The following is a 27,564-nucleotide window of genomic DNA, read 5'->3' as shown; positions in this document are numbered from 1 at the left end:
ATTCCCCCGCTTACACCTTGATTATTAAAAAAACCTTTGTGAAGAAAGGCTACCGAGGCCTCGTTTTTCTCTGGAGGAAAGGTTACGAGGTCAGCTAATGGGCACAATGAAAAGAGTGGAGAAATTTGACAAAGCAAATCCAGGTAAACAATTCTGCAATGAGGGTCCTAGAAGAAGCTAGAAGTATCTAGAAGTATCTGAGCACCTCCTCAGAGCCACCACACACCGATGACTGGGGGAAACAGTCAGGGTGAGGGAGGGGAAGAAATGTAGGACTTTAACAGAACATGTGACCTCTGTGAGCAGCGGACGATCAGAGCTAGCTCATTCAGGCTAGGCAAGGTCAGCACTGTACCCCCATCCGAGGCTGACTTTACCCTAGCTACCTGGTGGTAAAAACTACCGAGCCTTGTCTCCACTAGGATAGCATGCATGAGTCAACCTGCTGTAAAAATACCTCTCTTTTTGGCAGTGACAAAACAGGCTCAAGGAACAAAGACTAGCACAGAAGCAAGCAGTGCCTCTAAATTTAATCAATCACTCAGCTGGGTAGGGGAGAGAAAATTAGGGCTACGGTAAAATGCAAGGACATGGAATTCAAGTACACTCATCAGGGACAGGGTTTTAGACCTTCTGGCACTGTCCAGCCTTCGTTTTAATCAAAACGCCAACACACCCACCCTGGCACTAACTTTGTGGGCAAAGAAACTGCTTTTCACAGTCTGCAGTCATCTGGAAGCAAGTCATCCACCACCTCTCCTCCCTTCAAAGGTCTTGGGATCATTGAGCTTTGTCTTCCTGCTATGACCTGTGTGAAGCGGATTAGCAATCTCAGGCCTGGTTCATAGGCGTTTACATCACCTGCCTCGTTGGGGATGCCAGCAGGCAGCGCTGAACGAGCATGTAGAACAAACTACACTCTTACTCCCACGAGGTGCCCTCCAAGGCACAGTTCCTGGTTCAGCCACAATATAAAAGGAAGGCTGGCCTGATGGTTGAGATGCCAGGTTAGGCTACAGGAGAAGAGGGTTCAATTCCCACATCTCTGCCACAGTTTCCCTGTGTGATCCTGGGCAAGTCACTTACTCTGTGCCTCAGTTTCTCATCAGTAAAATGGGGAGAATGTTTGGAAGCTCTTTGGGACAAGAACTGTCTCTTCCTATATTATACAGCACTTAGCACAATAGCGCCCTGATCTTAAGACTCTAGGTGCTACTGTGATACAAATCAACCACAACATTGGAGAGGAAGCTTGCCCTGCCACTGCCCATGCTGTACCTGTTCTGTACAGAACCAGGGGACTTAACCTCTACCTTGCCAGCCCAGCAACACATTCCTCCACTTTAAAAGCTGTCTTCAGGCTTCATAGTCACTGGAGACCACAGAAGTAATTGTGCAGGTGAGGGCACCACAAGAATGGGAAGGAAAGGGCAAATAGTACCAAAAATTAACAAGCCCATTTCCACCTACCTGCTATTGGAGGGCAAACGAGACCACTCAGTTCCAAGCTGGTGAAATGAAGCTGCAGAGTCTCTCCTTGGTAGGATGACGACTAATGGGAATAATGAGATTGTGCCTTTTTCCTTGATGTTCAGCACAAATGGAAAGTTTGAGGGTGTGGGGGGAGCAGAGCAGAGCAAAGGAGTCCTTTCCAGAGCTAGAAAAAGCCTATGGGCCCATTTTAGTGTATCACAGTAAATCTTGTAAGGGCACTGACATGACTTAGTATTTACCTAGCACTGGAGCAAGTCAGATATTTCTCACACAGCGCCTAAGGAATAAACATCAACTTTGTCAAATTAAAACAAATAAAGGTCTGCAGAAGGATTTTAATCATCATTGTGAGGGGGCAGGAATGGTTAAAGACTCTTCAAATATTTTATCTCATCCCAAGTTACATTGTTTTTGAAGACACTGAGCTTTTGGGGATTTGAAGGGTAGGGACAGAAGAGATGGTTCAGGAACAATAAGTACCCCCTGAGCCTTCAATACATAGATGGTCTCTGAGGTTCTGAAATGTTAAAAAAAAGAAGGTTTTCAAGCTTCTAGCTCTGGAGTGAGAAGCTAGAGAAACTCACTAAAGATCCTATGCCCACAAGATTTCCAGCCCAATATTACAAACAGCTGAAAACTGTGATCCAGTTGCCTGTCACTATTAAAGGGAACCTACCTCTGAACAATTATGTGGTCCATTTATGGCCTCCTTACATAGGGGCCTTCAAACTCAATCAGGGGGATGCTGGAAGTGGGTTTAGGTCATGTGACACCAGGTACCTTGGAGTTTCTAAGAGGCACAAGTCAGAGGCCCAGCACAGAGTTTGGGAGCCACTGTAAGTCCTAACCTCATTGGACAATGCTGTCCCCTTGATGGGCCAATCAGAAACCAACCATTCCAGCAGTGGGTTAAGGACATGACCTGAAAGTGTAGTTCTTCTCTGAAGAAGAGGCATCCTGGGGCTCCGTGATTATTGTCTCTCAGGAGCTGTTCATCAAGTCTCCTAAGTTTACAAGTGAAAAGACCTTTTTTCTAATTGCCAGCTCAACCTACATCTAAGCCAAGCTGTGTTCCACCACCTGCCGTGTTTCGGTTCTTCACACCGCTCCTCCCATGGGGGGGAGCGCAGCACCAGGCAACCTAAGGCATGAGCGGGGCGGGGACCCCAGGGGAGAACAACCATGTCCAACAGGTTGGCTCAACCCAGAGCTGGAACAAAAGATTTACACTTTTTTTTTTTAGTAGAAGGTTTTTTCAGGGGTCCAGCTGAGAATTCTGCCTGAGGTATCTAGTCTAAAGTCAGGCCCAGACACCCAAAGTCAATGGGACCGAATGTCAGCGTGTAAACTCTGCATGCATGATGGCTGCTCTCTTGGCTGGCTCAAGGAATGGAACCAAAGCCCTCCACAGCTAAAAGGACAAATCTCTACAGCTTGAGCTAAGAGCCAGGCTTGCTATCCGGGACTGTAATGCACTCATACCCTCTGTAGATTGGGAAGAGAGGGAGACATAACACACCTTGACCAAGGGGTAAGGATACAATTCCATCATGGAGGTCATGGATTCCGGGGCAACTGGAACAGTGGGCCGGTGGTCAGCCCCAGGGGCTGCCAGAACTGCTAAGCAGCGGTCCCTGGCCCGCCAGAGCAGCAGCCGGAGTTGGATCAGCCCTTGTGGGTCAGCCCCTGCCACAGACGCAGCGAGGCAGAGTAGCTGCAAGCCCCAGCAGCACTCTGTTTGTTCCCCATCTCGTCCAGGTGCTTTTAGGAAAAATCAGGGATAGGTCACGGGCTTCCGTGAATTTTTGTTTATTGTCCATGACCTGTCCCTGACTTTTACTAAAAATACCCATGACAGAATCTTAACCTTCCCACTGGGATGCATGTACAGACATTTCTGCAGGATCAAGGCCTCAGGTTGTAATGAACTGGGGAACTGGAATCTATGATGAAACCTTTCTTGTCTTAAGCAGATACCTGGTAGGGCTGAGCTGATTAAAGGTCATTAAATAGAATCAGATACCTTTCAGACACTTGAGAAGTTTTGACATTTTGAAATGTTTTCCCCCATCCCAAATTGGGATTAAAAAAAGGCAAAAAATCCGAAAAATTTCCACAAATTGAAAAATAATAATAATAAAAATAAAATAAAATCAGTTCAGGTCATTTTAACTGTTTCTATAATTTCAAAGGGTTTTGTGCAGAATGCGACCTTTTTTCCGTGTGTGTGGGTGTACATTGACTAAAATTTACAAGCAAAAATTCTCTTAGTCTTGAACAACTGGAACTTTCCTTTTTTTAAACCAAAAGTTTTCAGAGTCTGTCGAATCAGGTGCCATTTTGCCAACAGTTTCAGTTCTGACCAAAAAAAAGAAAAAAAAAATGTTTTGTCAGAAAATTGCTGACGAGCTTTACTTGAGACCTACTGGAGGGCACGGTCTTAGCGCAGTATTCCCTGCCCCGTACGTTACGTACTGCCCACATCCCTCCTCCCCCAGCACAAAGCAGCATTCGTCTCCACCAAAACAATGAAAGCAATTACTTAATATTTGCAGTCGTGACTCCCCTGACCCCCACCTTCCTTCCTGCCTGCATTGGTCACCTGACGTTGCTCTTCCACACAGACTGGCACATAACAATAATGAACAGGACAGAGGGTCATTTTTTGGCACTGAGGGTAACTGCCTTCTCCAGGGGGATTCTTCCCGGGGAGGGGAAGGAAGCGACAGGGTCATCTGCTCACACGTTGGAGAACGGTAACGCAGCCGTGGTAACTGGTGCAGCGTTGCAGCGGGGGTTGCTGAGCCACATTCCCCGTCGCTGGGTCAAAGGTGAAAGCTTTGTCCGTGCCTTCCCCATTCTCATCCCGGCCACCCAGGATGTAGATCTTCCCACCGCACACCGTCACCCCACAGCTCTCCTGCGGGCAGAGGGGAGGAAAGGATGGAGAGGTGAGGGTACCTCTTCCAGCTTTGTACAACAGGGTTCAAAGGGGAGGTTTAATAAGGAACGAAGTGCGGATCATGCTCTAGTCTCAACGGACTCCGCTTGGACCTGTGTATCTGCGAGATCATGCATCTAGCAGGGAGGGAAAGAACGGTAAGCAGAAGACAAGAGGTCTGGGGCCTGGATGTTGTGAGCCCCTGGGTGTCAGGAGGGCTGTTTCTGGGCAATGCTTGTGGATTTTTATAGACATCTAGAGAGCAAACAAGGGAGATCCTGCCTGAACCGAGTGATGTGATCTTTTCTGTTCTATACTGTGCTTCTCAGGACTAGTGGATGCTCACAAGAGGCACAACAAGGCAGTCCGTCACCTCCGCGTGAAATTCACTGCACTTCAGGCTTAATCATGCAAGCTGCTGAGTAGAGCTGGTTGAAAAAAGTCAACAGGGTTTTGGTTTGTTTGAATAGAAATACATATTTTTTAAATTTCTTACCGCATTTTCAACAATAAGAAATCTGACTTTTTTTTTTAATTAAATGAAAAATTTTCAGGTTTTTCTTTTTTCCTAAATGAAAAAGAAAATCTGAATTTTTGTCTTTTCAAAAACCAATTTTTTTTTACTGCAACCTACATAGTTATACCAAAAACAAAATTCAGTTTCCCTCTCTGCCATTTGAAAATCAGAAAATGTTTACCAAAATGAAAATTTTCATTTTAGATGAAAAAGCCATTTTTCATTAAAAAAAATATACATTGCCAGAAAATTTCAGCCAGCTCTGGGGTGGAGCAGCGACTATTTACATGCTGGGATTTAAGCATGTACTTAAGTGCTTTTACTGGATAAGGGTCAGAGCTCTTAGCACCTTGCCTTTAAACTTCTGCAAAGATTCTAATGTGCACAGAGGATATTCTAGAGCAGGGATTGGCAACCTTTGGCACGCCGCCCATCAGGGAAAGCCGCTCAGGCCGGACCACTCTCTTCCCGCAGCTCCCGTTGGCCTGGAACGACGAACCGTGGCCAGTGGGGGCTGTGATCGGCCGAATCTGCAGACGCTGCAAAGTAAACAAACCGTCCCAGCCCGTCAGCAGATTTCCCTGATGGGCCGCGTGCCAAAGGTTGCCGACCCCTGCTCTAGAGAATGAGATTTCTCCTTACCAGAGGTCCTGGGAGCGTGGCCACTTCTCTCCAGGTGTCTTTCCTGGGATCGTAGCTGAAGATTTTACTCAGGAGTCCACCCACAACGTAAATCATGTTGTCCAAGGAGACAGCATTAATGCACCTCTGATAGAAGGGAGTAGGAGACAGGAATGTCCATTTGTTCTCCTCAGGATTATAGCACTGGACCTGGGAGGAGAAACAGGAAATCAGCTTTGAAAAACAGACTCTCATGGTGTCCCTGCTCAGGCAAAATCCCAGTAACTAAAACCTAACACCATAGGCACCAACTTTTACTTTTCCCAAGGGTGCTCCACCCCTGCTCCGCCCTGACACCCCGTCCCCTCCCCCCAAGACCCCTCCTTTGCTCCTCCTTTCCCGCCTCCACTCTGCCCCTTCCCCCAAGGCCTTGCCCTTGCTCTTCCTGCCTTCTCCCAAATTCCCTCTCACTGGTCTCCACCCTCCCCCAAGCTCCTCCCTGAGCCGCCAAACAGCTGTTTGGGGTCACCGCCTATCAGCTGATCAGCGGTGCTGCCAAACAGCTGTGGCTGGTGGGTGCTGAGAAGCCACCATTTTTTTATTCTGGATGCTTCAGGCCCGAAGCACTCACCGAGTCAGCACCTATGCCTTTGAGCCCAACGCACGTCGATGGCACAGTCCCTTTGAGCCAACACATTGCTGTGCATCTATCATAAAATGAATGAATGGGAGAAGGAGCATGGTCCTGTGAACAGACAACAGGACTTGGAAGTTAGGACACCTGGTTTCTGTTCTTGACTCTTACACTGATTCACTGTGTGACTTCAGGCAAGTCACTTAGGCCCAGATTTGTAAAGGTATTGAGGTGCCTAACTCCCAATGAAACCAATGGGACTTAAGTGCCTACATACCTTTAAAAATGTGGCCCTTAGACTTCAGCTTTTTCAGAAGTATCCACTAATTTTTGGGGGCCCAACCAGATGCCTTAGGGGGCCCGATTTTCAGAAGTACAGAGCATCTGCACCTCCAAAAGAATTCAAGGGGAGCTGTGAGCCCTCAGCACCTTTGGAAAACAAATCAGGCCTGTAAGTGTCAAGTTGGCCCCCTGAAAAATAAAATACCCAAAGCCAGTGGATGTTTGAAAACATAGGCCTCTGCCTCGCAATTCCCCAGTCTGTAAAATTGGGATAATGCCTGCCTCCCACAGGGGCGTGTGCGCCTCTGGCTAGTTCCATGTCTGTGAAGTGAACTGAAGATAAAAAGTGCTGAGTATTTCTTATTAATATAATGATGACTATTAACTAGCGAGTCCTGTAGCAGCATATCTGGTGCGTGGAGGCCTTCCCCAGTCAGATAATCCGCAAGGAATAAGCCGTGTGATCATCTGAAACACTCTGAACATGCCCATAGGCTGCTGTCTGCCACTGAGGGTAGGTCTATCCTGCAATTAGACACCCACAGCTGGCCTGTGCCAGCTGCCTCGGGGTCGCAGGGCTTGGGCTGTTTAATTGCAATGTACAGGGGCTTGGGCTGCAGCCCGAGCTCTGGGACCCTCCAACCTCACAGGGTCCTACAGACCGGGGCGCAGCCTGAGCCAAAACATCTACACTGCAATTAAACAGTCCCTGAGCCCGAGCCTGGCCTGCCCCTGCCCCAAGAGGACTAACACCACAGGCAACTGCATCCTTCAGGGCACAGTTTATTCTTCAGACACAATCCAACAGTTCAACCTCAGATCCCCATATAAAACTAGTCTTCCCCCTCACCCAGGGGTCTTCTGCAGGGGCCCAGCGGTCTCTCCCCTTGCACATCTCCCCCCAGCTCCAGGGCCTGCCACAGAAGCCCACTTCCCTTCTGAAGCTCTCCTTTCCAGCTTAGCCACTTGCAGGCTTCGATAATGACTGGATGAGTCTCAGCTGGGAAACGGCTCATCAGCAACAGGTGAGGCTGGTTCCAACTCCCCTTAAAGAGCCAGCCTGTGAGATAGCCCCCCATAAGGCGTAACCTGTATTGTAAATGTTTCGGGGGGGGTGGAGGGGGCAGGGACTGTCATTTCGGTATTTGTACAGCACCTGGCACAATGGGGTCTTGGTCCATGACTAGGGGTCCTAGGCACTACTGCAATCCAAACAACAATATTAATAATAATGAGGTAGGCATAGTCAATATTATTGCCTTGTTACAGATAGGGAAACTGATGAACAAAAAGTGAGTGATTTGCCCAAGGTCACACAATAGGCAAGGAATGAAACCCAGGAGACTTGACATCCAGTCCTCTGCTCTAACCACTAGTCAGCTCTCCCCTTCTACAACCACAAACGGGTCAGGCAAAGTACCCAGGCAAAATTACAGCTGGAGAAGAGGGCATTGAGGAAGCACCTGAAAAAAAAGGAATCACACCCTCGGGCTCCTTCTTTACAAGACGTCTCAACCAAAGCAAACTCGCTGAGTGTTCCCTTTATCCTCGCCGTGCCCTGGCACCACGGTACCTTGTCTGTGTTTGCGCTGTCATCCACATCACCCCCAATCACGTAGAGCTTGTTCAGACAGGGGACCACAGCTGCCGAGCTCACCGCTTCCAGCAAAGGGGTGACGGCCGACCAGCTGTTGGAGAATGTATCGTAGCATTCCACGCTGGCCAGGCGGTAAAAGCCGTCAAACCCCCCCACTGCGTAGATCTGCCGTGGAAGGAGCAGAGTCAGTCGGCAGAAATCATACTGGGAGAGAGGGGCACCGGGATACAGAATCTGACACCTGGTACTGGGCATAACAATCCCACAGGGGCATGTGCAAAAGCTGCCTTGGGGCATGGAAAAGAGACAAACGGTTAGAATGCAGAGTGAACTATTAACAGGAAGGTGTGTATAACAGAGCGGCTTGCCCATAGAGGCCTGGGATCACCCAATGCTAGTTACTTCTGAGGCACACTTGGGCAAGGATTAGGGGATTGCCCTATAAAGGGCAGCAAGAAGCTTCCTGGAAAGGGAGTTGCTCAGGGAGATCAAAACGGAGTACAACAGCTGCTGGGTATAAGCAGGTTCCAGCAGAGAATCCTCAGTCTTTAAGGCAAAGGGACCCCCCTGAGTGGGAAGACTGGGAGCAAGGACTGGATGGGGCTTTGAGCACTTTGATTTGGAATTTTTGTTAATTTAATAAATCCAGCTCCCAGGAGGGGCATTGATGAGCTGGAGAAGAATTTATATCTGGAGCTCTGAAGAAGAGGGGAAACTGAGGCAAGGTGCTTCAGCATCATCTCTGGCCACAAGGGGACACACAGGAGGTGGCCTGCCCTGTTACTGTGTGACTGAGGGGCACCAAGACAGAGAAAAAACCCACACCTTGAACTCCACAAGGTAAGCAACAGGATGCCCCATTTTAAAACCTCTGGGCTGCATGTTTTGCACACAAAGATCGAGTCCAGCTTTCTAACCACCAAGCTCTGTACCCTTCAATTATATATTTTATTGTCACAAGTATCAGATTTTATAGTAGGCCATTTCAGCAACACTAGGCGCCTGATCAAACACAGAGATTTTTGTCATTGGCTTCGATCAAAGCAAAATTACTCCTATATCAAAATAGCCAGGAGTGAATGATTCGTACAGCCCAGTTGTATTCTCGCAGAGACAGAAGTGACTGCTGCTATCACAAAGAATCAGAGAAACGTAGGGCTGGAAGGGATCTTGAGAGGTCACCTAGTCCAGCCCCTTGCACTGAGGCAGACCCAAGTAAACCTAGACCATCCCTGACAGGTGTTTGTCCAACCTGTTCTTAAACACCTCCAAAGATGTGGATTTCACAGCCTCCCTTAGAAGCCTAATCCAGAGTTTAACTACCCACATAGTTAGAAAAAAGAAAAGGAGTACTTGTGGCACCTTAGAGACTAACCAGTTTATTTGAGCATGAGCTTTCGTGAGCTACAGCTCACTTCATCGGATGCATAGCATATCGTGGAAACTGCAGAAGACATTATATACACACAGAGACCATGAAACAAAACTTCCTCCCACCCCACTCTCCTGCTGGTAACAGCTTATCTAAAGTGATCATCAAGTAGGGCCATTTCCAGCACAAATCCAGGTTTTCTCACCCTTCCCCCCCCCCACACATACAAACTCACTCTCCTGCTGGTAATAGCCCATCCCTCTTTGAAACCTCTCTTTATAATGCGCATGATAATCAAGGTGGGTCATTTCCAGCACTAATCCAGGTTTTCTCACCCCCCCCCACACACCCCCCTCCAAAAACCACACACACAAACTCACTCTCCTGCTGGCAATAGCTCATCTTACAATGTGCACAGCAATCAAGGTGGGCCATTTCCAGCATAAATCCAAGTTTAACCAGAACGTCTTGGGGGGGTTTGTAGGAAAAAAACAAGGGGAGATAGGCTACCTTGCATAATGACTTAGCCACTCCCAGTCTCTATTCAAGCCCAAATTAATAGTATCCAATTTGCAAATGAATTCCAATTCAGCAGTTTCTCGCTGGAGTCTGGATTTGAAGTTTTTTTGCTTTAAGATAGCGACCCTCATGTCTGTGATTGCGTGACCAGAGAGATTGAAGTGTTCTCCGACTGGTTTATGAATGTTATAATTCTTAACATCTGATTTGTGTCCATTTATTCTTTTACGTAGAGACTGTCCAGTTTGACCAATGTACATGGCAGAGGGGGGACAATGTATACCTTCAGATCAGCGGCACTGCTATGGGTACCCGCATGGCCCCACAGTATGCCAACATTTTTATGGCTGATTTAGAACAACGCTTCCTCAGCTCTCGTCCCCTAACGCCCCTACTTTACTTGCGCTATATTGATGACATCTTCATCATCTGGACGCATGGAAAAGAAGCCCTTGAGGAATTCCACCATGATTTCAACAATTTCCATCCCACCATCAACCTCAGCCTGGTCCAGTCCACACAAGAGATCCACTTCCTGGACACTACAGTGCTAATAAACGATGGTCACATCAACACCACCCTATACCGGAAACCTACTGACCGCTATTCCTACCTACATGCCTCCAGCTTTCACCCTGACCACACCACACGATCCATCGTCTACAGCCAAGCTCTGCGATACAACCGCATTTGCTCCAACCCCTCAGACAGAGACAAACACCTACAAGATCTCTATCAAGCATTCTTACAACTACAATACCCACCTGCGGAAGTGAAGAAACAGATTGATAGAGCCAGAAGAGTTCCCAGAAGTCACCTACTACAGGACAGGCCTAACAAAGAAAATAACAGAACGCCACTAGCCGTCACCTTCAGCCCCCAACTAAAACCCCTCCAACGCATTATTAAGGATCTACAACCTATCCTGAAGGATGACCCAACACTCTCACAAATCTTGGGAGAAAGGCCAGTCCTTGCCTACAGACAGCCCCCCAACCTGAAGCGAATACTCACCAACAACCACATACCACACAAGAGAACCACTAACCCAGGAACCTATCCTTGCAACAAAGCCCGTTGCCAACTGTGCCCACATATCTATTCAGGGGACACCATCACAGGGCCTAACAACATCAGCCACACTATCAGAGGCTCGTTCACCTGCACATCCACCAATGTGATATATGCCATCATGTGCCAGCAATGCCCCTCTGCCATGTACATTGGTCAAACTGGACAGTCTCTACGTAAAAGAATAAATGGACACAAATCAGATGTTAAGAATTATAACATTCATAAACCAGTCGGAGAACACTTCAATCTCTCTGGTCACGCAATCACAGACATGTGGGTCGCTATCTTAAAGCAAAAAAACTTCAAATGTTTTGTTTCATGGTCTCTGTGTGTATATAATGTCTTCTGCAGTTTCCACGATATGCTATGCATCCGATGAAGTGAGCTGTAGCTCACGAAAGCTCATGCTCAAATAAACTGGTTAGTCTCTAAGGTGCCACAAGTACTCCTTTTCTTTTTACGAATACAGACTAACACGGCTGTTACTCTGAAACCCATCCTATTTATAACAGCCCTTAGCATGGTTGAAGATTTATCAGGTTCCCCCCTTGGTCTTCCTTTCTCAAGACTAAACATGCCCTTTTTTTTTTTAAACCTTTCCTCATAGAACAGGTTTTCCAAACTTTTTATCATTTTTATTGTTCTCCTCTGAACTCCCCAATTTATCCATATCTTTCCCAAAGTGTGGCACCAAGAATTAGACACTCCAACTGAGGCCTCACCAGTGCCAAGTAGAGTGGGATAATTACTTCCCATGTCTTACATCCGAAACTCCTGTTAATACACCCCAGAATGAGATTAGCCTTTTTTGCAACTGCATCACATTGTTCACTCTCATTTATTTTGCGATTCACTATAATGCCCAGATCCTTTTCAGCTCTGTCGCTACCTAACCAGTTATCACCCATTTTGTAGTGGTGCATTTGATTTGTCCTTCTTAAGTGAAGTACTTTACATGCATCTTTATTGAATTTCATCTTGTTGATTTCAGACCAATTCTCCAGTTTGTCAAGGTCATTTTAAATTCTAATCCTGTCCTCCAAAGCGCTTGCGACCCCTGCTGGCTTGGTGTCACCTACAAACTCTGTAAGCATACTCTCCCCGACTCCATTATCCAAGTCATTCATGAAAATATTGACTAGTACTGGACCCAAGACTGAGCCCTGCAGGACCCCAGTAGATACCCCTCTCAGTTTGACAGTGAGCCATTAGTAACTACTCTGAGTACGGTCTTTCAACCAGTTGTGCACCCACCTTATAGTAATTTCATCTCAATCACATTTTGTAGTTGGTTTATGAAACCAGCATGTGGCACTATGTCAAAAGCCTTACAAAAATCAAGCTATCACATCTACTGGAAGACAGGTCCATCAACAGCTATTAGCCAAGAGGATCAGAGAGACAACCTCATGTTCCAGGCGTCCCTAAACCTCCAACTGTCAGAAGCTAGGAATGGGCAACAAGGGATCGATCTCTTGATGATTCATTCCCTCTGGGGCACCTGGCATTGGCCACTGATCTGACTCAGCATGGCCATTCGTATATTTTACTGCGTCCCCCCTATCCGCTAGACCACTAACTCTGTCAAAGAAGGAAATTAGGTTGGTTTGGCATGATTTATTCTTGAGAAATCCATGCTGGCCATTTCTTATAACCCTATTATCCTCTAGGTGCTTACAAATTGATTGTTTAATAATTCGTTCCAGTGCCTTTCTAGGTGTCTCTGTTAGGATGACTCGTCTATAATTCCTTTGGTCCCTCTTTGTTCCCCCTTTTAAAGATACCTTCCATGTTTGTCCTTCTCCAATCCGCTGGGACCTCACCCGGCCTCCATGAATTCTCAAAGATAATTGCTAATGGTTACACGATTGCTTTAGCCGGTTCCTGAATCACCCGAGAATGAATTTCATCAGGCCCTGTCAACTTGAATACATTCATTTATCTAAATATTTGTTAAACTGTTCTTTCCTATTTGGCTTGAGTTCCTTCCCCCGGTTGTCAATGTTAATTGTGTGGAGTATCTGGTCACCATTAACCTTATTAGTGAAGACGGAAGCTTTAAGTAACTACTTCTTATTTCCTTTTATGTCCCTTTCTAGGTGAATCTCTCAGTGTACTTTCGCCTGTCCGATTCTGTCCCTAAATGTTCATGCTTTTCTTTTGTACTCCTCCTTAGCAATTTGTCCACGTTACTACTGTACTTTGTGTTGACTCTCTGGTAACTGAAGCGCTCCTCTTGGAGCCGTATTGTCATCATCTTATTCTTCCTGTCTTCCCCTCCCCCGTCTTTAAAATGGTCTCCTTGAAAGACTGCCAGACACAGGCGCCAGCTTCCTCATTTCCCCGGGGGTCTCAATCCCCACTCCACCCCTTCCCCCAAGGCCCCACCTCTTCCCGCCCCTGCTCCGCCTTTTCCTGCCCCATTCTGCCCCCTCCCCCGAGCGTGCCCCACCCTCACCCCCAGCGCCTCCTGCATGCCGCTGAACAGCTGATCCACAGCAGGCGGGAGGCTCTTGGGGGAGGGGGAGGAGCTGATCAGCAGGGCCGCCAGGGGTGCTGAGCACCTACTTTCTTTTTCCCATGGGTGCTCCGGCCCCAGAGCATTCATGGAGTCGGTGCCTATGCTGCCTGCTCTCCTGTATTCCTTTAGATCTTCTTCCGATGGGACCTGTTCCTATGGGATCTGTCACATGTTCCTATATTATCTGCTGTTACCATGGGAGGAGGAATGAGTGCCGAAGCCCATAGGCATCGACTTCATGGGCACTCTGGGGCTGGAGCACCCACAGGGAAAAATTAGTGGGTTCTCTGCACCCACTGGCAGCCAAGCTCCCCGCCCCCCTGCCTCACCTCCGCCTCCTCCCCTGAGCGTGCCACGTCCCCACTCCTCTGCCTACCTCCCAGTGCATGCCGCCGCAAAACAGCTGTTTTGGGGGGAGGGAGGGAGGGAGAGGAGCGGGAATGCGGCAGGGAAGAGGCGGGGCTGGGGCAGAGATTTGAGGAAGGAGTCAAATAGGGGCAGAGACTTTGGGGAAGGGGTTGGAATGGGGGCAGGGCAGGGGTGGGGCTGGGGGCAAAGGGGATCAAGCACCCGCTGGCGCCAGCAGAAGTTGGCATCTATGCCGGAGCCTCAGTTAATAGGTTTGGTCGATAGTCTATAACTTCAAACTGCAGACTGAGGGAAATGAAGTACGTACCTTGCCCTGAAGAGTCGCCATTTTGTGCCTCCATCTGCCCTTGTGCAGACAGGCAACTTTGATCCAGACATTCAGCTGGGAGCTCAGCACCCAAACATCGCTGCTGTTGATGTGCCCTCCTGGAAGACAGAGAGGCCCCACACCATCAAGGGGAGAGCCACCACCACCACCTCAGAACTGGGGGCTCTGAGACAGCTTAGTGTAGATGACAAATAATACCACCACACACTGATGTAGTGCTTGACATAGGGATCTCGCTTGTAGAGGCAGAAGGTGGAGAAGGAGGAGAAAGAAAAGTCTCAAAGAATGTCGGCCATCCTTACAGGATGGGGGACTATCCTGAGAAGCAGTGACTCCAAAAAAGATTTGGGGGGTTCAGTGGATAATCAGCGGAATGTGACCTCCCAGTGTGACACACACTGTGGTCGTTCTTCTTATCGGGGGCAGACCTTGCCAACCCAATTTGTGGCAGCCTCCTCAGCGAAGCGCAGAGCCCTCTGACCACCATCCAATCTGGTCCAAAAGCAGTCACAAGCGATGGGAGACGTTGTCGGTCTTTGGCCACACCACAGCCACATGGTCCTCTCGTTGGCCTCAGGAGAGGAGGCTGGCTGGCAAGTTGACCCAGGTCCATTCAAAAATCAGTTCAGAAGGACCCATGAGCATGGTAGTAAATCAAAGCCAGGTACCCACAGGGTCAGGTCAGTTATAACAGACTGGTTTCTGTTGCCAGCTGCAGACCATTCTTCATGCCACATCGACATTGCAGAGAAATCTGGGCAGGGCAAATAAGCCCACAACAGGTGCCTCAACCACAGGTGTGCTCTTGGGTGGTCAAAGAAGTCTGTGTGTCATGGTAGGCGCAGGTTTGCCCTGATCTTCTCAGGTTACTACAGCCAGAATGGCAACGATGGATGTGTGGAAGAATAACGTTGCTGGATGTGGGGAGCCAAACACAGCATTAGCAGTAACACGGTGGTGAAGAGCTAATGTGATCTTGGGATGCATAAACAGGGGAATCTCGAGTAGGAGCAGAGGGGTTATTTTACCTCTGTATTTGGCACTGGTGCGACCACTGCTGGAATCCTGTGTCCAGGTCCGGTGCCCACAATTCAAGAAGGGTGTTGATAAATGGGAGAGGGTTCATAGAAGAGCCATGAGAATGATTAAAGGATTAGAAAAAATGCCTTATAGTGAGACTCAAGGAGCTCAATCTGTTTATCTTAACAAAGAGTAGATTAAGAGGTAACGGTCTAAGCATCTACATGGGGAACAAATATTTAATAATGGGCTCTTCAGTCTAGCAGAGAAAAGTATAACATCGTCCAATGGCTGGAAACTGAAGCTAGACAAATTCAGACTGGAAAAAAGATGTAAGTTTTTAACAGTGAGAATAATTAACCACTGGAACAATTTACCAAGAGTCATGCTGGATTCTCCATCGCTGACAATTTATAAACCAAGATTGGGTGTTTTTCTAAAAGCTCTGCCCTAGGAATTATTTTGGGCAAGTTCTGTGGCCTGTGTTAAAAGGATCATCAGACTAGATGATCACAAAGGTCCATCTGGCCTTAACATCTGTGAATCTATGGCCAAGGAGATATATTGGGAATGAATTCTCGGCCGCTTACACTTCCAACTATAAGTACAAGGAACACTGCTAACCACTACAGTGTGACAAGAGCAGAAACACACATACTGCATAACATACTTTGCAACAGGTCCTAGGCGCACACGTAAAACAGACCCGGGTGACTCTGCAGCTGGAGAGGAAAGCATCACAGAGCCTGAATTGGTCGTTTCTCTCAGAAATGCTTGGAGGTGTAGCTGCAGGGCTGTTGGGTGGGTTTCTCACCTGATATATACACGTCATTCTTTAGGGTGCAGGCTGCAAACTCCGATTTGGTGTACCCTGGCACGCTAGAGAGTGCTGTCCACTGCCTGCTCTTCGGGTGGTACATATCAGTGAAGGGGAGCTTCAAGAGGCCTTTCTTATCACAGCCACCTACAACTACTATGACCTCTGCTAATTCCATGAACCTAGAATGAGAAACACATGGGTAAATATTAAAGCGACAGTCCCAACTTTCTGTTCTGTCATCATGCTCCAAGCTTTAGCCTCATACCATACTGTCTGGTAGAAAGCACTATGATACCTATTACCACGAGGAGTCTCATTGGGATAGGCAGCGTTATCTAGTGGATATGGCACTGGATTGAGAGTCAGGAGATCTGGGTTCTATTCCCAACTCTGCAACTGACTTTCTGGGCACCTCACTTCACCTCTCTGTCACTCAGTTCCCCCTCCCATCCTTTGTCCGTCTTTGCTATTTAGATTGTAAGCACTTTGGGGAAGGAGTTGTCTTTATTATGGGTTTGTGCAGTTCAAAGGCATTGTCCAGCTTCTGTTAAATAGAGTCAAAGTTAAAAGTGACCTTTGAAACTCTCCACAGGATCGGCCCAGCTACCGGAAGTCCCCACTCTGTGATCATTCTCTCTCCTGACAGTTATGTTCCTCATGACCAAGAAAGCTGCCAGCCTCAGGAGCAAGACCAGTGACCATGGGAAACAGAGCTTTCTTGGCAGCTGGCCCCTGGCAAACTCACTGCCAGACGAGAGGGGGGAAGGGTGGTTGGGGTGCTAGCTCAGGACTTGAGAGTTCAGTTCCCTACCTCCAGGCTGATTCCCGTGGACAAGTGTCAGAACACGCTGCACCAGCATTCCGTCCAAACTCTCAAGACTGAACACAAGGTCTGCCATTCCAGACCAGACCCTTGCCCATCGGTGGCCCATACTCGCTGCTTCAGTGAAAAACAGAACAAACTAAATGCCCCAGTCAAGCTGTGCAATGCAACAGATAGCGGGACTCCCTCCTGACCCCTATGGACAATGCCACGCTGGGAGAGGTTGCAAATGCTTTGGATGATAGGATTAAAATTCAGAATGATCTGGAGAAATGGTCTGAAGTAAGTATGATGAAATTCAATAAGATCAAATGCAAAGTACTCCACTTAGGAAGGAACAAATCAGTTATACACATACAAAAAGGGAAATGACTGAGTACTGCAGATATGAGTCAACAGTGTAACACTGTTGCAAAAAAAGCAAACATCTAATTCTGGGCTGTATTAGCAGGAGTGTTTTAAGCAAAACACAAGTAGTAATTCTTCTGCTCTACTCCGTGCTGATTAGGCCTCAAATGGAGTATTGCATCTAGTTCAGAATGTCACATTTCAGGAAAGATGTGGACAAATTGAAGAAAGGCCAGAGAGGAGCAACAAAAATTATTAAAGGTCTAGAAAACATGACCTATGAGGGAAGATTGAAACAATTAGATTTGTTTAGTCCTGAGAAGAGAAGACTGAGAGGGGACATGATAACAGTTTTCAAGTACATAAAAGGTTGTTACAAGGAGATGGGAGAATAATTGTTCTCCTTAACCTCTGAGGATAGGACAAGAAGCAATGGGCTTAAATTGCAGCAAGGGAAGTTTAGGTTGGACATTAGGAAAAACTTCCTAACTGTCAGGGTGGCTAAACACTGGCATAAATTCCCCGGGAGTTTGTGGAATCTCCATCATTGGAGATTTTTAAGAGCAGGTTGGACAAACACCTGCCAGGGAGGATCTAGATAATACTTAGGCCTGCCATGAGTGCAGGGGACTGGACTAGATGACCTCTCAAGGTCCCTTCCAGTCCTATGATTCTATGAAAGCAGTTGATACGCTCAGGCATGAGATTTGATTATGCATCACTCAGCATGTATGATTACAATGCTATCATTGGCCATGAAATGATCCTGCCCCTTTTCAAATCCATTTGACTTAAATCCACGTGACTTGCGGCAGTAAATTTCACAGACTGATGGCACCCTGCATGAAACAGCAATTCCTCCAATAGCTCCTAACTTTAGAGAAGAGCTGATAACGTTGCTGCAGCTCTGGGGAAGCAGTGTGGCCTAGCACGCTGAGCACCAAGCGGGGGATTCCCCAGTCACATTTCTTGCACCTACACTGTGCTTTGGGTGCCTATCCCTTAAATTAAAAGCCACTCAAAATAACACAAAAGGATTGTCCATAAACAGTGGCTCCGGCACACACCCTGCCCACTGCCTGGAGCTAATGAAAACCAAAAGGGGGGAATTGCAGAAGATGGACATTTTGTTTTATTTAACTTCTGATTGTTTTGATCCATTCTATAGTTAGTGGGAAAATGGGGGGGGGAGGGGAAATTTGGAAAAAAAAATGGTGGGGAAAAGCGTTCCCCTTTTCCCACCAAAATTCAAAATTTTGGACCAATTTTTACATAGAAATTTCAAAATTCCAAAAATTTTGGCCAGCTCATTCCGAGACCGTGAACCTCAAGTCGTCTTCTCTGGTAAGTGGGGATAACAACATTAGCCTGCTTTGGAAAGCTTTTCGGGATGTACAGGTGAAGCAAGGGAGGAGTAAAGAGTTGTATCTGGCAACGGGTTACAGTTGTTGGAATCAGAAGGGACCATTATATAGTCTAACTTCCTGCATAAAATGGGCCAGAGAACCTCACCTCGTAACTTCTACATTAAGCCTTCAACTTTTGTTTGAGCTAGAGCCTAGTGTTAAAAAAATATCTAGTCTTGCTTTAAAGACTTCAAGTGATGGAGAATCCACCACAACCTGTGGTAACTTGTGCCAATGGTTAATTTAACCTCACCGTTGACAGTGTGCGTGTTTTTTCCACTCAGATTTTTCTCACTTCAGCTTCCAGCCATTGGGTCTCATCCATCCTTTTTCTGCTGGATTAAAGAGCCATCTACTCTCAGAAATCTCTTCCCCGTCTAGCAGCAAAGTGCCTGTAGACCATGACCAAGTCACCTGTTTGCCTTCTCTTGGATAAACTAAACAGACTGAGCTTCATTAGCGTCTCACCACAAAGGCATGTTTTTGAGACTTCGAATCATTCTTGTAGCTCTTTTTTTTTTTGAGCCCTTTCCAATTTAAGCAAAGGCAATTTAGGAAGGCATTAGCATGAGGAACCATACAAATAGCTCATGTGAATTTTAGGGACTTTTAAATAAACTACTACCACTAGTTAACACTTATGCACAAGTCTTTTCAGAACCAAGACTATTGGGCTGCATGATGTTCCTTTACTGCTGGGAAGAGAATCATCTTTCCCTGCTGTGATGCATGATTCATATTCAACCCTTAAAGACATGTGGGGACATAATGTTTGTGTATTTACATATATATGCGTAATGATCGACAATGTAATCAACAGTCCCTGTTTATGCTGTATTCTGATAATTCAGGGATCAAAAGAACATCCTAGCATTTAAATGAATTGTAAACACCAGATATCACTGTGTTCACCTCACTTTGAAATATACAGCAAATAATCTGTGAATGGTGGAGGAACAAGCAAATTGCCTTATGTTAATTTGTATAGCTAAGTACCGGTGATGGACCCTCCTTCAAAGTCATCCTTATTACCTATTGTTCCCTAAGGGACTGCAACGTGTCAAAGAAGGCTTGAAATTGTATAAAAGATCTTTGGATCCTGATCCTGTTCATCTCAGATCTGCATGATGCTTCATCAGGGAAAGCTTAAACCACCAGCTTGGGATCCTAGTGCTGACTGGTCTGCCCTGAATATGATATTGGACTATGAACTATTTCTAAAAGAACTCTTTGCAGCGACAAAGCTCAGCATCTCTGCTATGTATCTCAAGAATTAAACTCATGTCTGTACGTATATAGATTTTTTAACCATACTCTCGCTCTTTTCTTTTTTTAATAAATTTTAGTTTAGTTAATAAGAATGGGCTGGGAGCGTGTATTTGGGTAAGATGTGGAATATTCAGTAACCGGGGAGGTAATGTGTCCGATCCTTTGGGATTGGTCGAACCTTTTCTTTTATGTGATGAAATAAGATTTTCAGAAATCTTCATCATATTTGACTTGGGTACCTGGATGGAGGCCTGAGCTGGGTACTTTAAGGGAACTGTGTTATTGACTTCTGAATAATTAGTGTGCTAATAAAGAAGCTGTTTTATGCTGGCTTGATGAATTTAAGTATTGAATTATCCACCAGTTTTGGGGTTTGTCTGCCCCATTCTTTGCAGTTCACCCTAATTGAGTGACCTCAGCTAGCCCCCACTGAGACCCTGGTCACACCTGCTATGTAATTAATGGTGAAATATTTTGGGCTGGGTTCTACAGGAGGTCAGACTAGATGATCACAGTGGTCCCTTTTGACCTTAGTATCTAGGAATCCGTGACTCAGGCTTTAGGGAACAGTTTCTGTTTTTACCTCCTAGGCCTTGACCGCAGAGAGCTGACTTCATTCCCAAGGATATAGTACTTCCGTGCTTCGTGCAGTAAAGGGATGCACTCCTTGGAGTCCTGGATGAGCTCGTCCATTTCAACCTGTTCCAGGAAGTACATGGGATCCAGCAGAGGGAGGCGCACGTGCTCGAGGAGATCCTTCAAAGCCCCTTTCCTGGTGGCAACATCATGCCGTACCCACCGCATCACCGCTTCGAAGACCACTTCCTCCTTGGGGACTACCAGCTGCTCATCTGACAGATACTTGACCAGCTCCTTCACGCTCAGCTCCAGGAACTCCTCGTGACATGACACCTCCACGAAGCCTTCTAGCATAAACCTCTTGCTCTTCTCAGCCAGGGAGGCGATGGAGAATGAGTCGGCGAACTTCAGGATGCCCAAGCAGTTGCATGGGTGAAGCTGGCCTTCAAGGAAGGTGACACACGCATCTGTGAGCTTGGAGATCTGAAGCAAGTCAGATAGCTCTAAGATGTCTTCAACATTGTCTTCCTGAATGACTATGTTTCCCCCATACATATAGTCCAGCAGGAGGCTCATGGTGGAGGCAGAGATCTTCTGGATGTTGATGATATCTTGGTGGCCTTCCTTGAGGCTACCACCGAACATGGCCCGGAAGTAAGTGCTGTTGGCTGACAAGGTGGCCCGATGGCAGGGGAACTCCTGCCCATCAATCAAGAGCACCACATCCGTGAAGATGCCGCTCTGCCGGTAGGAGTTCAGAGTCCGGAGGATTTGCTCAGCATGGCAGGACCCACTGCAGAGTTTCATGTGCAGCTTTTCTTTGCTCTGCTCTCGAGTTGCATTTTCAAGGCTGCTTGTTCTGTAACTGGATTCTTCTTTTATCATCTGATGCATCCTGATTTCAGGGCAGGGGCAGAGGGGAAAGAGCAAGGAACACAATGAAATAGTTGTCAAATTACTGGCAACGAACATCAGCTCGTAAGTATTGGCTAAACTTGCTCTTAAGTTAAAAGATTTTGTTGCATGCACTCACCCTAACATTGCAACAAACCTTCAGTTCCCTAGGACTTTCTGGTTGTACACATGGTCATAAGGAACTTCACAGCAACAGCAGGAATTAAGGCCCTGATTCAGCAAAGCACTTAGCCACATACTTATGTTTAAGCACATGCTTAACTCCCACCAAACCACCAGGATGTGCGCATGTGCTTTAGTCCTTTAATGAGCCATTGTCAAAATTCAGATCGTCTTACTCTCAAAGCACAGACCTCTATGCTTGTGCGGAAAGGAAATCTCTTACCTGTAGCTCAGAGATCAGCTGAGCATGCAACAGAAGGCAATGGCACATGCATGAAGAGATCTTGTCTGGCCTGCTCCGGTTCAGTTCCCTGATTCCACCAGCCATGGGCAACACAAGCACTCTTCTCTAGGCCTACACAGGACCCGCTGTCACTCACCAGTTAGAGACAGACACACCCTAACCCTGGAGCCCTCAGAGCATCTCCCTGGAGCATCCAGCCCCTGGGTCCACTCGACACTCACAGAGTTCACAGAGTTGCTGCTCCCAAAGGAGCAAGACACCCCAGCTTACCAGTTCCACCTGAGATCACTGCTCCTCTCAACTCACAGCACTTAGATATGTTTATAGTGAAAACAAACAGAAGCAAAGAATAGATTTGGGTGATTGCCCAAGTGGAAGTATTGAGAACAAATGGTTACGTGTAAAATAAAATCATCACACATTCTGGAGCCTAGATTTAATCAACAAGATACTCTTGTGTCTGACAGGGCAACGCTCACCCAGAGTCCTTGCAGCAATATAGGTGATGCCAAGTTAAAGAGCAAAAGGTAGAGATGGTTAAAAGCAAATAGAAGTGAAAACACGCATCTAAAAGCCAAATTTAATCTCACATAATACAGTCTTTATTCAAGATGATTTCTCTCACTCACAGTCTCCTTGCCAGACTTTTACTTGTCAGGACTCATCACAGAGATCAAATGGATTGGTGTCTTTGTTTTCTCAGGTGAAGTAAAAGATGGAGTATCTCTGTCCTGATATCTCCAAAGGGATGTTTTTGGCCCAGTCTACACTAGGCAATGAATGAGGTCAGTACAGCTACGTTGGCTCAAGGGTGTGAAAAATCCACACCCCTGAGCAACGGAGGTAAGACGACCTAATCCCCGATGTAGACTGTGCTAGGTCAACAGGAGAATTCTCCTGTCAACCTAGCTACCACATCTGGGGGAGGTGGATTATCCACGCTGGCAGGACAACCCCTCCTGTTGGCGTAGGTAGCACCTTCACTGAAGCACTGAAGTCTCCTGTGTCTCTCTGGGGTGCAGGGGACATGTTAATTCTCTGGCTCTTGAGTTCAGAACAGGATACCCTCTCTGCCTCCCCCCCACCCCCGGGTTTAGCTCAATGGCTTTGTTTACTGTCAATATTTAAATGGAGGTAACCCACATTCCTTGGTCTAGGACACACCCATTTATCACCTTTCCCTAGGTGAGGGTGTCTGGCCTTAAACATGTTTTCGTAGCATGATAGAGACAGAATTCATGACCTCACACAATGGTAACATAGGTGTTTTACAATGATATTCATAACCACTGAGTTATTAGCGTTCACAGGACACATAACAAGGCCTATTTTGTAGAAAGATTCTGGCAGTAGCGTGTAGGGTGGGAATACAGAAGGGCCTAGGCTCACGGCATGACCACATGCCTTCAGTGGAGATACACCAGGGGATGAACTTGGCTCATTATGCAGCAAAGAGGAGCTACTAGGATTACAGAGGGAGATTTTTAAAAAAAAAAATCCTTCACAGTAATTTCTAAGACATATACATCTGGAACCATGGACCAGATTCAATGTCTTCTAACATCCCTCCTGAAATCCCGTTTCCATGGTCACTTCTCTTGGCCTGTCTGCTGAGATTAGCAACAGAGGTACCAATGGTGGTAGGGTTTTGTGGATAACACGAGGAAATGGATTGAGATCCCTAGACTCATTTTTGATGGGGAGCTGTCCAGCCACGCCCAGCTTCTCTTCTGTCCATCTCACACACACGCAGAACACCGAGCCCCCCACCCACAATCGTCCATTTTCCAGGCAGCTCCCATTTTCCCTCCATCGATCCTTTATTCTTCTTTCCATAAATGCAGACGTACCTGTGGGCACAAAGCCACTGGGAAAGCTAGACCGGACATGGCATTGGTGAAAGACACCAGTGGGACCAGATCCTCAACTGGTGTAAATCAGCATAGCCCCACTGAAGTCAATGCAGCTGCACCCACATCACAGGACTGGTCCTCAACTGGTGTATCTGCAGGCAACAGTGCAAGGGGACCGAGAAGGCCCACTCTTCCACAGTTAAGAGAGATCTTCCTACCCAAACGGCAAGAGGCTTACAGGTAAGAGCAATAAAGATGGAGATCATGTTTAATGCCCCCTTTCCCTTAAAGGGAAGTAACCGGGGTGCGCAAAGTCAGGGCTTGTTCTCTTTTGTCATCCTCTTCTTACATGTTTCATTAGCCTCCCATTGCCTTTGATGGCTTCTTTTCTGACAGGGCAAGCGTAAGCCGCAGCCTGAGCAGCGCTAATTGCAGCTCTGCTCTCTGGTTTTCCATTGTTCTGGCTCGCATTAGGAATAACCCAACCTTCTTGCCCTCTCGTGAGCCCACGGACTATTTGCTAATGCCAAGCACCTGGCCCTGACGAGGCGATTCAGAAACCACTTTATCCTCCAACAGCTCTAGCCACCCTCCCCACCCAGGGCCCCTTAAATTCGGCTCTTCGGTGCTGCAGGTCCGGTTTCCAAACATGGGGACCGTAACAGGGCACTCAAATCCCCTGGCTGGATGCTCTGCTCTGCACTTCAAAGGCCATTTGGGCACCTAATTACTGATACAAATGTCCAAGATGGGAATTCAATGCCCTATTCAGACACCCACATTTGAAACCAGGGCTCGACTAGCCAGAAGGACGACTGTCAGCATGTAGCCTAAGAGATGGGCCAGAACCAATCCCCCAGGCCCAAACCTTCCCACAGGGGTTAACTGCGTAGCTCAGGCCTAGCTTTGCTACGCGGCTTTATACCAAATCACACCCACCAGCACACGGACCCCACAGGGCTCAAACCTGGGACCTCAGCACCAAAAAGCACTTGAGCTTAAGCAGTAACTCCATCAGCAGCTCTTTGCTGTGCTGGAATCAGCTACTACAGGAAGATGTGACCGGATGCACCATGCTATTATTATTTAGCTCTCATCTGTAGATCTCAAAGTCCTTTACAGAGGAGATTGGTATTATCCCCATTTTACAGAAGGGAAAACTGAGGCACTGAGAAAAGAGGCGACTTTCCCAAGGTCACCCATCAGGCCAATGTGGCAGAGCAGGAAATAGAACCCAGGTTTCTGGAGCAACAGTCCCGCGCTCTAACCACTAAACTGCCTTCCTTGCTAGTTGTATTAGTTTGTTGCCCAGGGGATGATAACGGGGCTAAAGAGCTCTCGCACTATTATATTGTACTGTTGAAACTAACAATGATGAAAACTATGGCTTAAGACCTGGTCTCTACCAGAAAGTTAGCTTGGGATAACTACACCACTCAGGGGTATGAAAAATCCACACCCTGAGCGGTGTAGTTCAGCTGACTTAAGTCCCCATGAAGACAGCACTAGGTTGATGGAAGAATTCTTCTACCAACCTAGCTACCACCTCTTTGGGAGATGGATGACCTAAACCAACAGGAGAATCCCTCCAGTTGGCATAGGCAGTGTCGACACTGACACGCTACAGCCGTGCAGCTCTGTCGCTGTAGGAAGTTAAGTGCAGACAATGCCTAAGGGGAGGAGAGGGCAGTGATCTAAATAAATAACTATAGTCAGTTTCTAAATTATGGTTCAGGTCTTTAATCCAGCATTTACTCAATTTAATCTGAATTCAGATCTGTCTCAAGTCTCACTTCTTTGGGACCAGAAATGGTCCGAGGCAGAACTGCCTAAATTCTCCATCACTTGGAGATTATATTATTACAAAACACACACACGGTGCCTTTCTAAAAGATAGCTTCCTTGAACCACAAGTTGTTGGTTAAGTTCTATGGCCTGTGTTATATAGGAGGTCAGACCCAATGACCATATTGGCCCCTTCTGATTTTAAAAATCTATGATGGGAAACAAAATTAAGGAAAATGGTTGTGTGTGACTTTTAATTGTCAGATCTTTTTTTTTCCCCCCAACAAAAGATGCCTGCTGAATTTGGGGTAGAATTTCGGAGCGTTCATAATTTAGTGTTTTAGAATTTATGGATTTAATTCTTTTGGATAATTCCATTGTGGCCAGAAGCTGAGCAATCAAAATTGGCAACCGGGGAAAAAACAGAAAAAAAATGAAAACTGAAAGAATGAGTGAACAAAGTCTTAACTGAAAATCCAAATAATTTGGCAAAAAAATAAAAAAAAAATCCCATATTAAAATAATTTTCACCAATTTTTTAAAAACAAAATTAACCATTTGGGAAAAGATGCCTTCGTTTTAGATTCATTTTCAAGGCCATTTTTGAAACCTCTCTTATGGATTTTGCAGTATAGGTGTCAGTGAAGCATGGAAAAAATCTCCTGTCATTTACGAAGCTTTTGGTCATTCAAATTGTAAAGCTTGACAGTTTTGTTCCCCTTTCCTATATAATCACTGGACTATTCTGTGCTCACTGGTACAAAGTGGCCTGATTTCACTTTCTTTTACAACAGTGTAGATCAGCAGTAGGGTATCATATAGGGAGGAAGGATGATCTAGTGTTTAGGGGACTGGACTGGGACTTGAGAGACCTGAGTTAAATTCCCATCTCTGGCACCCCGGGTGACTTTGGACCACTCAGTTTCTGTAGAGTTGGGACAATGGCACTTCCCTGCCTCACAGGGTATCGTGGGAGTAAAATCCATGAATGACTGTGAGATGCTTTGATGCTAAGAGCTCGAAAAAACAGAACCGTCATTTGAGTTACGCAGGCATAAGCGAGCCCCGGAATGTCACTAAGAAAAGAGTCCTTTCGTTATGCATCTCAAAGAAAATGAAATTGATTTCGACTGAGGTAATTCTTCTGAGTTAAACAAAGAAAACCCTGAAAGCCACCTGCACAGAGCGCGCCTTGGAGCTGTGACACACACGAGCACCAGGACTTTGTATAGCATGGCATCACACTGTACAACGAACAGCGCAGGTGTGTGGCTGAGGATCCGACAACCCCTGCCCCTCCCAGCCCTGATCTCCAAGCTGGTGGTGTCAGTGTACAACCCTCCACATTAACCTGGCTCAGCGGGGCTCCTGACAGCTAGCACAAAGAGAACCCCTGGGTATCAAGACAAACCTCTCGCCTCCCGGTCCACCCCCTTTACCTAATGTGCATGAATCACAGGGCAAAGAGGCCACTGGTCTCTGCCAGTTGTCATTGCTGCCATCCCCTCCCTGCACAGCCCGCATGGCAGGTGCCCAAGTGGCTGACTGTCAGAGATCCCTTTTGTTCAGGAAGAAGGGGTCCCTCATCCGCAAGGCAAGTACTTACCTGGACCACAGCTAGGGCCACTGAAGCTACAACTCTGCCTCCCTCACAGGGCTGCAGGAGGCATTGAGGAGAGGTGGAGAGATCAGCCCTTCTGAGGCTGCTGGGGAAAAGCACAAAAGCTCACACAGGGAGAAAGGGGGAGTAATCCGCTTTTGTTCCTCCACTCCTGCCTGACGGGCTTGCAGGCAGCAGGGCATTCGCTGCAGCTGTCAATCGCAGCCCTTCAGGGAGGAGTCCCAGTGTCAGAAATCAGCAGACAGGAAAGGAGGGAGGGGCAAGAAAAGTCACAGCTCAGAAAAATGTTACACCGGGGGCAGCTTATGAGAGAGGAGCCATCTGGAGAGTAAACCGGGGTCCCGGTGGAACATTCATTTGATAGAGTCTCTGTGTCTCTCTGAAAACCACACTAAGCAGTTAAATAAACATGCCCAGAGAGCCGAGACCACAGGGCAAAGGCCTCCAACA

The 27,564-nt window shown here is 46.9% G+C and overlaps 1 protein-coding gene across 1 annotated transcript; it reads right to left on the bottom strand.

Annotated features, from left to right (window-relative positions):
• Positions 1–293: 293 nt before the first annotated feature.
• Positions 294–27,309, bottom strand: KLHL35 (kelch like family member 35). Its single transcript, XM_037882234.2, has 7 exons — positions 27,100–27,309; positions 20,539–21,429; positions 16,104–16,288; positions 14,249–14,367; positions 8,063–8,251; positions 5,595–5,783; positions 294–4,414 (listed from the first exon to the last, which is right to left on the bottom strand). Exons 2-7 carry the CDS (start codon positions 21,426–21,428, stop codon positions 4,226–4,228), a joined length of 1,761 nt encoding a protein of 586 aa, XP_037738162.1. The 5' UTR covers position 21,429; positions 27,100–27,309; the 3' UTR covers positions 294–4,225.
• Between the last annotated feature and the right edge of the window lie 255 nt (positions 27,310–27,564).

The sequence above is a fragment of the Chelonia mydas genome, chromosome 1, assembly GCF_015237465.2.
Source record: "Chelonia mydas isolate rCheMyd1 chromosome 1, rCheMyd1.pri.v2, whole genome shotgun sequence".
In the NCBI taxonomy this organism is placed as follows: Eukaryota; Metazoa; Chordata; order Testudines; family Cheloniidae; genus Chelonia; species Chelonia mydas.
The sequence above is the reverse complement of the archived record's forward strand: the minus strand, read 5'-3'. Positions and strand labels throughout refer to the sequence as shown.